Here is a 12,278-nt window from a genome sequence, read left to right as displayed (position 1 = left end):
CCAAAAGGGAAGAAAAGCCACATGTCGATTTGCTACAAATTAAGAGCTCAAAGCATCAGGTGTTTGTAAGGGCCTGTCTCCTGTTTATTGCCAAGGTCCCAGCCAGGCTGGCCAGCTCACTCCTTATCAAAGGAAGCAGCTGCGGTGGGAGAGGGCCGGGACCCCAGCTCCAGTCGGGGCTCCTCCACAGGGCGCAGACAGTTGGTGGTGTGCAGGCAGCTGGCAGGCGAATCCTGCCCGGTCAGTCCAGCTTCAAGTCCAACACCAGGGCGTTCTGGCAGGAAGCAAAGGGCCAGGTGGTGGTACGGGGAGCAATGACAGGGGTCACGCAGGTGCAGGATGGCATGGAACGGGCCGTGGCCAGGAAGTGGAAACCAGCATGGTGTTTAAGAGCAAAGGATGAACTAGACTCGCCTGGTGACCCTTCACCTCTCTGAGCCTCAGTTTTCTCGATCGTCAAGAGGGGGCAAGCACCCTACCTCCCAGAGTGGAGAGATCAAGTGAGAAAAATGCACCGTTCGTGCTCCAAGCGCAATGCCTGGCATGCAATATAAACCTGATACTTATTGAGCACTTACTGCATGCCTTCAGGTGAGTTGTCTCAGTGAATTGTCACCACAGCTCTCTGGGGTGGACACCCATATCATCATCCCCATTTTAAGCAACAGAAAAAAGAGGCGCAGAGAAAGGTGAACTAATTTGCAGGGAAGGAAAGGAACAGAATTCCAGTTTCCCCCTGGGGAGCCCCTGGCCAAGGGGAGCCTGGGTTCTGAGCGGCAGGGTCTTCTCAAGGGATTGGCAGGTTGTACTGATGGCCTCCGCCCTGCTCAGCCCTGCTCCCTCCCGGATGACAAAGGCAGGCTTTTACTCATCATTCATTGGCTGAAAGCATTGACCGACATGTTCTTCCCCAGCTGCCTTCCTCACCTCTACTACGTCCAGCTCTGCCAGGTTGTAATTCATGTCCAGAATGTCCGGAAGCGGGAGGCCGACTTGGAGCGCATCTGAGAAACACACTAGGGGTCACTTCAGCCTGACTGCTCTGCAATTGATTAAGGAGCGGCTGCCGGGAGCCCAGTAGTGGGAAATAGTGCAGTGATTGACTTGTGATGTCCGCCAGCTGCACAGGCATAGAGCGCATGAGCCATCATCATGTATTTCTATCCCAGGCCTGGGTCAAGATCTGACTCATGGTGTGTGTGTGGGGTCAGGAGCCAAGAGTCTCAAATTGTGGGAGGGGCCTTTGTACTCAGGGAGGTGACATTAAGACTAAATTATCCTCCAAGATTCAGCAATGACCACTGACTCCCTTTTAGCCTCCTCCACCAGGGTCAGGGGAGGGGCTTGAGGCCACCCAGGTGGTAGCCCATCCTGCTTAGAGTGCTTCTTGGCACCAGCAAAATCAAAGCCTGCTGGAGCCCTCACCATTGATGACTGGGATGTAGGCTTCTCGGAGATAATCTGTGATGAAGCCCGTCAGTTCCTTCTCCTGGCGGAAAGAGGGAAAGAGAAGAAACACCCACATCCCATCATTCAATTCAGTTCAACAGGTTTTTTCACTCCATCTGGGCCCAGGGACCACAGGCGTGAATTAGAGACATCATACAATCTGTCCACCCAGCATCGAAACCGGGCCGGACACTGTCTGACTACAGACCGATGGCCTTCACCTCCTAGTCCTTGTTCGAACGGCACGTGGGCCTCGGCTCGTGTGCAGGCACAGAGGAATTCAGGAGACGCTGAGTGGCCTGTGGACCCCGTTCCTGTTCCTACAGAAAACTCAGTAGCTTCAATCAGTCATTCATTGACTGCCTCTCTGCACCTCAGTTTCCCCATCCCGGAAAGCGAATATAATAGCACCTACTCACACGGATTCAATGAGTTTGAGTACAGGGCACAGCACTGAGTAAGTGCTCAGTAAGTGCTATTGTTGCCGTTATTATTAGCACCTACGGGGTCAGTTTCTGTGTTGGACCCTCAGGCTACAGAGACTGATAAAAATGACCGCTGGGCCAACCCAGCCAGCTCAGGCTGCTGCTGTGCACTGTTTTTGTTTTTGTTTTAAAGATCGGTGCCTGAGCTGACATCTGTTGCCAAGCTTTTTCTCCTTCTTCTTCTTCTTCTCTTTCTCCCCAAAGCCCCCCGGTCCATAGTTGTATATTCTAGTCGTAGGTCCTTCTGGATTTGCTACTTGGGGTGCTGCCTCAGCATGGCCTGATGAGCGATGCCATGTCTGTGCCCAGGATCCAAACCGCTGAAACCCTGGGCGGCTGAAGTGGAACACACAAACTTAACCGCTCGGCCACAGGACCGGCCTCCTGCATTGCTTTAAAAATCAATCCAGGGAGATATTCAGATTCTATCCAGAAAAGGAAACAGACCCAGAGAGGCTAAGTGACCTTCCCAAGGTCACACAGCAAGTCAGAAACCCCAAGCCCCACAATGACCTTCTCTGTTCATTCTGCCTCCATTTCCAGGCCTTTCCCTGAAGTCTCAAGGGAGAGGAGGCCCCCTCTTGCCCTCAAGCCAGACCAGGCAGAAGCACTTGGGACACTTACATTGAAGGTGCCAATCGATGAGGACACCCGGGACAGGCTCAGCAATCTGCGTGGGGGAAAGAAACCAGAAGCAGGGAAGGTAGTCAGAGCCACTGTCCTGAGCCTAGAGAAAGGGGGGTCTCAAACCCCTCCTACCCCTCCCTGAGGCAGAAGTCCCCTCTATAGCCTTCAGACCAGGTGCTCATAAGCCTCTGCTTGCATGCTACCTGTGATGGGGCACTCACCACCTTTCATTACAGCCCATTTTTCTTCCCACAGCTCAAACCACTGCCTCCTCTCATTGGTGCTGACTCTTCCCCCTGGGACCCTCAGCCATGTCTATTGCTCCTGCCCCAGGCCCAGTATGCAGAGGTTTGTGGCCCAACTAGTCAGTCCCAGATACTTGCAGGACACAAAATTGGGGCCCCTCACCCGGCCCCCTCCCCTGCACAGCCTCCAGAAGGCACTGATACATGTTGGCACCAGAACAGGCCATGTGATGGTCATCTCGTGGCCCTATCTTCCCAACAGTTATTCTCTATTCCAGTAACAGACCCTCCATGTTCCATTCCTCCATTTTCCAAGGCATTCAGGTGGGGCTGAACCCAGAGCCCCCTGGGCGAGCACGGGACCCAGGCCTGGCCAACCAGAGCATCCTACCTCTGGAGTCACAGGGATTAGCTTGGGGCTGGTCACGTGACCATGCTAGACCAGAGGGAGCCTGCCTTGGTGATTCTGTTAGTACTGCTGGACAAGAGGCCTCTTTTGTTGTCGGGGTCACTTCACCACCACCTGGGGAGAGGCTGCCTGACAATTCAGCCAACAAAGTGGACAGCACAGGCCAAGGAAGGAGGGAGGCACATTTTTGAGGACTTTGCACACCTAGATCCAGCCATGCTTGACAGCAGTCCACCCCTAGAGTTTCAATTCTACGAGCCAAAAGATTCCCTTTGAGGCTTAAGCCAGTTACCGGTGGAACTGTCTCTTGTAAGTGAAAGAATCCTGGCCTAATATGAGTTAGATCAAAGATGAAGGAAAATACAAAAATTAATGAGCAACTGAATATAAAACTAGGATGCTGAAGTGGGATAATGAATAGAATGTGTACAACCAGTGCCTCACCCACTGACAGAGATCTATGAATGTCAGCTGTTATTAGTATAAGGAAAGGCTTCCTGGAAGAGGTGTCATTTGAGGCGGGCGCTGACTGGCAGGGGCATTTGGATGGTATGGACAGAAGCCTATGAATGGAAAAGCTGACCTAGGCTCATGATCAGACTCACTGTGCAAGAGCCTAGAGGAATGGTGGGAGCAGCGGTGGGAAAATTTGAGAAGGGCCTTGAGTGCCAGGCTAAGGAGGAAAGATCATGCAGACAATGGGGAGCCATTGAGAGTTCTAGAATAGCAATAGTGACCAGAGCAGCCTGACAGTGTGAGCCATGCTGGATGGACCAGCGGGAGATCCAGGAGAAGAAGACTGAGTGGTATTGGTAAGGCCATGCAGGGGTACAAGCATGCCGGCGTGGGCAGCAGACACCCACCTGTCCAGGGAGGTGGCCATCTGCAGCCGGTCCTCACGGACTGAGTACTGGACTTTGAGGTTGAAGTGCTGGCGTGGAAGGAAACAGAGAGAAGGCACTGGGTCCCCCATCAAGGCTGGTAAAACCAAGGGCTTTACCACCTTCCCAGCACCTCCACCACTGCCAAGACACAGCAGGGGTCTTCCTCTCTGCCCGTCCTACCTTCAGGAACTGAACCCAGCAGTCTCCCCAAACCTGCAGCCCAGGCTCCACATCTCCCCTGTATCTGGCCCAGGACAGCCCTCTCAAAACTACCTGGCACGTTCGTGGGTCCCTGCACATACTGTGTTACTGCTCCAGGCTTTTGCACATCCTGTGACCTCTGCTTGGAGTGCCCTCCATCACCAGCCTTCCCAGCATCAACCCTTTCCCTAGTCAGCTCCTGCTCAACCTTCAAAACATAGCTCAGGCATCACCTCCTCTGGGAAGTCCTCTAAGATTTCCTCAAACTAGATTTGGAATCTCTGTAGGCTCCCACAGGCCCCAAGGTGAGCCCTTCTCTGCCCTTATAGATGCTAATAAATGTCGGAGGGAGGAGGAAAGAAGAGAGACAAGGAGGAGGGAAGAGAGAGAAAGAAAGGACTAAACTACTGACCCCCATTTTGTTGATCTTTCTAGCCATTCAAAGGTTCAATGGCAGAGCCAAGGCTCAGACATCAGGTGATAGTGCCCGGGAGGTTAGGATCATCCAGTTGGGATTAAGTAAGAACCCTTCACTCCGTTACTTGGCTATCAACAGAAATCCCACCCTCCAGCCTTGACTATCCACGACATTAGGCCTAAACGGGGAACAGATTCCACTCACAGCTTCCAAGAGAAAGATGGATACAGGAGCCCTGCCCCGCCGCCGAGCAGCGAGCATCTCCAGGGTGCCGTGGAGGAGCAGCAGGCTCTTGCCCACCTTCATGGTGACCTTGGGAGGCTTGTTTATCCTGATCTGGGTCACCAAGGGCTTCGGCTTGGGATAGGCCTCAGCCACCTACAGAAACCAGGAAACTGCCCTCAGGGCCAGCCTCAGACTGGTGGCTTCCACTGAACCCAGGAGTCCATCAGGAAGGAGGTGATTTTGACCCTGGACACGGGAAGCACAACATGCAAAGGCTGGGATGTGTCTATCGGGAAATAAAAGAAATAAAACAATCTGTCTCTTTCTATATTGGATATGGAGAGTGTAAAAGCTGAGCCGTTTCTATGCTGGGCCCGAAGAGTCTTTGTGGAGAAGTCGGATGACTCCACATTGGACACGGCAGACGTGGCACTGAAAAGCTGCCTCCTGAAGCCCTGTCCCTTGATGGCAGAACAGGGCAGGGCATGGTGACACGGGGAGTGGGGTGCTCACTTCAGGGATGAAGCCAGCCAGTGTCTTGGTGGTTTGTGGGGGCAGCTCTCCAATCTACAAAATAAAAGCCAAGGTTAGGATTACGGAGGCCTTCCTTGGCCCATCCTGACAAACACCTCTGACTTAACAAGGTGTGCCCTCCGAGGTCCCCTTCATCAAAACACTTAGCACTCTGTGATTAAATAGCTAGTGAGTCCTGGGTAGCCCAGACTGTGACTTACATGTTCCAATGCCCCTTGCGCTAAGCACAAGGTCAAATGCTAAGAAAACGTCGTTAGATGAAAAAGCGAGCAGATAGATGGGAGAATGGGTGGATGTGATGGGTGAGATGGGGGTGGGTAGATGGATTCATGGATAGATAGACAGATGGGGAAAATGGATAAATAGATAAGTGAGGGAATGGATGGGTGAATGGATGGATGAGTGTTCATGTAAGAGAATGAATAATAGACGGGCAGGTGAATCAGTGGGTGGAGGGATGAAAGGAATGATGGATGGGAGGATGGGTGGATGGGGAGATGGTGGAATGGTCTGATAAATGGATGGGAGAATGGATGATGAATGGATTGGTGAGTGGGAGGATCAACGGGAAAGTACACGGATGGCTGGTAGGTGCATAGATGGGAGGATGAATGGATGGATCAGTGGGGATGGATGGATGGGTAGGTGGATGGATGAGTGGATGAGTACATGCGTAGTAGGATGGATAACGGAGAGTTGGGTGGGTAGATGGGTGGGGAGATGAATGTTTGGATGGTAAATGACAGATGCATAGATTCATTCACTCAGTAGTATCAGGTCCTGTTCTAGGCATGGATGATATGAAGGGATGAATGGATGCTAGCTGGAAAGATAGAGTCTAGGGCATAAATATCTGGTAGCGAGACAGATGGGTGGGTGGATGATGATTAGATAAAAAAGAAGATGGATGAATGGCCGATGTCTGAGAGTTGTAGGCTGATGAATAAATACCCAGTTGTACGGACAGTTGCGTGGGTGGATGAGTAGATGGTAGTTCCATGGACAGAGAGATGGTGGATGGTGAGGGGAACTGATGATCCTGGCATCTCCCAGTCCTAGTGTTGCCCACAACCCCAGGATAATTCTCAGAATGGACACACGGGACAAGGACTGTCATTACAGGGGGCAGATGCAGATGGGGGGAAGGGGACCCTGGGCAGCTCACCATCCTATCCCGGACAGTCACATCAAAGGACTTCTGCAGAAGGGCAAGCTCTGCTGTGAGGAAGGCGGCCGAGAGCAGCAGCTGCGAGGAGCCTGTAGCATAGTCCTTGGGGAACTCAAGCGCCTCCCCGGCGTCAGCAAGCTGGATGGCGTTACCCTCCTGTTGCTGCACCACAGGCTGTGGGACAGCCGGGAGACGGACACTCAGCCTTGGCCATGAAGGCCTGTGGATGGGGTGAGCCTCAGTCCTCCAAACGAATGGTGCTGAAAGCAGCCCCGAGTCGGCAAGTCCTTAGACGTTAGAGCCGGAGCCCTCAGGCTACCGTGGCTCAACCCTCCCCGTGTGCAGATGGGCAGACAGAGGCCAGAGGGAGTCAGCCACTAAACCACTGGTGGTTCCTCCCAGGATTGCTTAAGTAACCTCAGTTGATTTGCCTCTGGCTGGTTGAGCTCTCATTTAGGCAGAGCGTGTTTTCTGTTTTATTCTCAGGAGAAAGAGGTAAGTGGAAAATAAGGTGGCCTGCGAGAACCACGTCAGAGGAAGACTTTCCAGGGAGACGACTTCCTGGGATTTTTCTTCCCATTCCTGGAAGATGCATCTCACTTAGGCACACGGGGTTCTGGAGACCTAGGTGAGGACCCAACTCTGTCACCAACTGATGGGACCCTACCCAACCCTGCCTCCCCGCTGGGCCTCACTGTTCCCCTGTGCAATGGTGGGGTACGACGGAGCCCCTCACTGGGACAAGCAGACAGCCTTGGGAGAAGGTGTGAGAGTGGAGTTGGCAGTCCTGGAAACCAGCTCAGGACTCAGGGTTCACGTTGACAGCAGAAGAGCGAGGGTACCCCAGTGTCAGGGCATATTCCAATGATGGGCCTGGTCTCCTGGCACCTGAGGGCCCTCCCCCTCCATTGCCGCAGTCCTGCCACCTGCCTTGGCCAGAGAAGCCCCCACCACTCAGGTTGGTGAGCCTGAGACCCCAGCCCCCTGGTGGCCCCCTGGTGCTTACGCTGAAGTCCACTTGGATGTAGTTGGCTGTGGCAGTTGGGATGGACGTCAGGACGTATTTGACAGTGCCCATCTGGCCCACAGGCATGGCAGCTGTGCAAAGAGAAGTTTCCACTCAGAGAGGCGCCAACTCAGGGGCATCCCGGAGAAGTCAGCATCAACCAGATGCCACCAGAGTCCGGCCTGGGTGCCAGGAAACCTGGCCCTCTGTGTGACCCAAGGCGAGTTACTTAGCAGTGATCCCCCAGCAAAGGAAGGAGCCAGGTATCACCACCTTCGGGAATACTACTCAAGGGGCAAGGTTTGTGGATGAGCCCAGAATGGCTGCTGTCCTTTGAGTCTGGGAGCGACGGACAGAACATTGGAAGGAGGGCTGGGAGGCGAGGACTCCAGCGTCCCTCAGGGCCTCAGGCTTCCCATCGGGACAGTAGGAAGATGGCCAGACACCACGACGTCAGACCCCCTCTATTCGCAAGGCTGGGCTGGGCGCAGGCACTTGAATGGGGAATGGGGCATCAAAGTCCGGCCGCCCTGATGTCCCCGTGTGGGAGCGAGGCACGGCCAGGGTTACACTCACCATTCAGGTTGGCCCACTTCCTGTTCACATACACCAGGACTGCGTCGATGGCTGGACACATCTAGAAGCAGAGAAGGCGCTGGACGGAGGGGGCCCCTGCACGGAGGACCTCCCTACTCGCAGCTGAACATACTCCACGGGGAGTCCCCAGAGCCCTGGCGGGACAGGGACTGGACGGGAAACTGAGGCCACAAGTCACATGGGAAGTCACTGGTGGAGCCTGGACCAGAACCCAACTCTCCTGACCACAGCCAACAAAACCAGTGAGCACTCGTTCCCCAAGGACTGGTGGTCTTGGCAGGGTTGGCACTCTGGCATACACAGCCTGCCATTTCCTCCTCCATGCACACAGCAGACATCACTAGCTGATCACGGCACTTTCTCCCACTGAGCCAGCCACAGCCTCAGAATCCCCCTCAGCCTCTGTCAGTGCATCAGGGTCAGGACCTGAGATAAAATGCACCTACCGGCCCTGGTCTAAGCGCTGCCACAGACGGGGTGGAAGCTTGCCCCGGGCACTCACCAGGTCAGGGAGAACCTTGTGTAGGGTGCTGTCCAGGAACTTGTTGACCACCTTAGGCAGCATGCTAGACACAGAGGACGGGGACAGGGGCACAGATGGCAGGAAGTCAGGCACAGGACGTGCGGGACACGGTTAAGGAAGTGCAGTAGCTCAGGGAGTGGAATGCTGGGTGGGTGGCAACATGGACCCAGCCCTCCTCCCCAGCCACAGAGCCCCTTACTTGCTGGGCAGGTTGGTCTTCACACTGACCAGGATGACCTCACAGCCCTCGCTCTTGAACGTGGGGAGGCCTGTCTCCTCATCCTGCAGAAGTCGGTTGGTGGCTGTGATATTCAGGACCACGATGATCTCCATGTTCCCACCCATGAAGCTGGAGGAGGGGGCGGGCAGGTGTCATGGGCATCTCTGTCTCCTCCTTGCCCACAATCTCAGCAGCTCTGAGAGAGGGAAAGGATGGGGGACCACCCCACAGGACAGAACGGGGGGTGGGATCTGTCCAAGGTCACACAACCAGCATTTCCTCTCCCCTCTTGCTTCAGTGGACTCCTATACATCCTTCAAAACCCTACTCAGCTGTCATCTCCCAAAAGTCTTTTCTGATCCCCCACCACCACCCTGTCAATGCTTCTTTTGTCCTTGGCCAATCCCTCAGTCTGTGATCCTCTGCACTCAGGTCTGATTCCCATCAAAGGTGGGACCCAAGTTTGCATCAGCTCAGACCACAGCACCCCGGTGGTATACAGTAGGTACTCAATACATGTGCATGTTAGGGTGAGACAAGGAGGCCATTCTCCTTCCCTCGTCCCCTCCCCTGCCATACTCACCTCTTGCCAGTGATGGTCATGCCTGTGGACACACACTGGAAGATGCCCACCCCAGGTATGAAGCTCAGTGCGATGACAGGCAGCTTCACGTCCTTCACCTTCAGGCTGGGACAGGACAGGCATGCGCAGCAATGAGAACCAGACAGCAAGACCCAGGCCCTCAGCCTGCTCCTCCACCACCTTGCTGGCGGCCCTGGGTAAGCTTCTCATCCCATGTCACGGGGATAAGTCTGCCTTGTGGGATCATCATGAGACACAAACAGAAGGCTGGACATAATCCAGTTTGTACACAGAAAGCACTCATCATGTGTGAATTGGGACATCTGGCTTAATGTGTGACGTTGGGCAGCTCCCTTCCCTTCCATGGGCCTCAGTTTCCCCATTGGCAGAATGGGGAGGTTTGCTTAGATTAAAGTTTCTCACCAGTGGCACTGTTGAGATTTTGGGCAAGATCATTGTTCGTTGTGGGGGGTTGTCCTGTGCACTGTAGGATGTTTAGTAGCATCCCCGGCCTCTACCCCCTAGTGGCACTAGATGCATCTCCCCTTCCCTCCCCTCCCTGGCAAGTCGTGACAACCAGAAATGTCTCCAGACATTGCCAAATGTCCCTTAGAGACAAAATCACCCCTGGTTGAGAACCACCAGTTGAGAGCCAGGATAACAAAGATGTGGCACATCCACCTCCACCTGCTTATCCTGAGCTCTTGGCAGACATTGCTAATGGATCACAGTCCTATTTTCTGCTCCGTTCAGTGAGTGCCCCAGAACCCTACTAATCCAGGCAGCCCCTACCAATCAATCCCAGAAGACTCTTGCCACGGAACCAATTTGCCCCTCTCATTAGCTGAGTACTGATAACTTGCCAGCTTTGCCATTTGAGGATTTCTCATTCAACTTCATATGTATTCAGTGAGCTCCTGCTGTATGTAGGGGGTTGGAGTCTGACTTTTCAACCTCACAGCCTCCTCCCAATGACCCTGGTCACAACAGGACAGGAATTGTCCCCAGTGGGTGACCGAGGAGACAGAGGCCCAGGCAGGAGCAGTGACCTGCCCAAGGTGACACAGTGAGCCAGCAGTAAGGCATGACAGAGGCCCCACGTCCTGCACAAGCTCCCCCTCCTGCCTTCTCAGGTCCCAGCACAGCATCGCCGCCACCCTCTGCCCTCACTGCCACCCCCAACCCCTCCCCTGCTCACTTAGTGAGGCCCTTGATGGGTTTCACCCCTGGCCGTTTCTTGCCCGCCTCAGCTGCCATCTTCTCCAGGATATGACTCTCATCCATGGCACTCTGGACCTCTGGAAAGGGGGAGGGGTCCGGAGAGACCCTCAGCTGGGCTCCCCACTCCCTCTCTGCCCTGGGCCACTGTCTCGGGCATCCCAGGCCCACACCACTTATAAGTGGCACCACTATCTGCCCCACAGTCACTGTGCCCCACCCTGGGCTGGGTGATCTGGGGACTCAGAGATGAGTCATGCCCAGCTCTGCCCCCCTCCAGCCTCATGGGGGAGACAGAATCACCAGCAATGACAGTAACAAATGACAAGAGCCATAATAAGCGCAGGCAGCTAGAGGAACCACATGAGGGATTTGGGCCAGGAAAGGAAGAGCTGGGAAGGCTTCCAGGAGGAGGTGACATATCAGTTGGTCCTTGAGGGAAGAGTAAGAATTTTCACCAGGAAGCAAATGGATAAAGGGGGCCACTCAGGGCAGAGAGCACAGCGGGTGCAAAGGTGGGGAAGGGGGAAGAAGGCGGCATGGTGAGGGAAGAGAGGGAAACACAGCATGACCAGAGGGCGGGGACGGGCACAACCGAGAAACTGGAGCATTAGGGGGCGTATCATGGAGGCCTTGACCCCAAGCTAAAGCGTAGACTTTATCCTGTGACCCAGCCACTGTCAAACCCGGGTGACGAGAGAACTCATCTGGGGGCTTGTTAAAATGCAGATTCTGTGCCTGAAGCCAAGACGTTCTGATTCCCCGGGCCTGGAGGCCCAACCCCAATGACAGGTGCCAGACACACCTCCATCACAGTCACAGGCTAATTCCCAGAGAGGAGACAAACACCGAGCTGATAGAGCTATCATTAGCCCCTTGCTCTGGATGTGACTTCATTTCTCTTAAAGTTGTGGAGCTCAGAAGTGGAAAATAAACGTTCCTGCAGCCCCCTCGGGGGACCTGAATCTCACGTTACATCGGATCTTGTCACGGAAGGGCTGGTCACCCTATTTTACCTTTCTTTACATTTAGCGTTTACAGGTGAGTAAACAGCAACACAGAGAAGGTAAATGACTCGCCTGAGATCACACAGCAAATTGTTGGCCGAGCCAGGATTTGGCTCATGTCTGTCACCCCCCCACAGCCCACTTGTGTCCACCAACCCCTGCCATCAGGGTCAACAAAAGGCTCCAAGGAAACAGGATTTCCAGCTCTGCCGCCAACCTGTGGGAGGACCTTGAGCAAGTCACCCCATTTTCTCAAGAATGATAATAACGTATTGCTTATAGTTTATTTCAAGAATCATAGGATGCTCAAGGCCATACAAACATGAGCAGTCACTGCCCACCACACACCCCTGGCCCCCCACCCAGCCCACCAGCTCACCGTGGTTCATGACATCCATGCCCAGCCGCAGCAGTGCCCCGGGGTCAGCTTGTGTGTGGGGCAGCAGGCCGCAGAAGCCCAGACACAGGATCCACAGCAT

General features: G+C 54.3%; 1 protein-coding gene across 1 annotated transcript; it reads right to left on the bottom strand.

The window, feature by feature from the left end:
* Positions 1 to 241: 241 nt before the first annotated feature.
* BPIFB6 (BPI fold containing family B member 6) lies at positions 242 to 12,278 on the bottom strand. Its single transcript, XM_046678160.1, has 15 exons — positions 12,179 to 12,278; positions 10,773 to 10,872; positions 9,575 to 9,679; positions 8,971 to 9,120; positions 8,751 to 8,814; positions 8,228 to 8,288; positions 7,652 to 7,743; positions 6,643 to 6,819; positions 5,457 to 5,510; positions 4,923 to 5,096; positions 4,079 to 4,146; positions 2,559 to 2,604; positions 1,426 to 1,489; positions 928 to 1,004; positions 242 to 274 (listed from the first exon to the last, which is right to left on the bottom strand). Exons 1-15 carry the CDS (start codon positions 12,276 to 12,278, stop codon positions 242 to 244), a joined length of 1,365 nt encoding a protein of 454 aa, XP_046534116.1.

Source organism: Equus quagga, chromosome 12 (assembly GCF_021613505.1).
Source record: "Equus quagga isolate Etosha38 chromosome 12, UCLA_HA_Equagga_1.0, whole genome shotgun sequence".
NCBI lineage: Eukaryota > Metazoa > Chordata > Mammalia > Perissodactyla > Equidae > Equus > Equus quagga.
This window is presented reverse-complemented; position numbering and strand designations above follow the sequence as displayed.

Coding starts and splice junctions, on each gene's coding strand:
- BPIFB6 (XM_046678160.1), bottom strand. CDS start 12,278: ATGCTGTGGATCCTGTGTCTGGGCTTCTGCGGCCTGCTGCCCCACACA. Junction 9,680..10,772: donor CCCATCAAGGGCCTCACTAA/GTGAGCAGGGGA, acceptor GTCCTGTCCCAG/CCTGAAGGTGAAGGACGTGA. Junction 9,121..9,574: donor ATGACCATCACTGGCAAGAG/GTGAGTATGGCA, acceptor CCCCTCCTCCAG/CTTCATGGGTGGGAACATGG.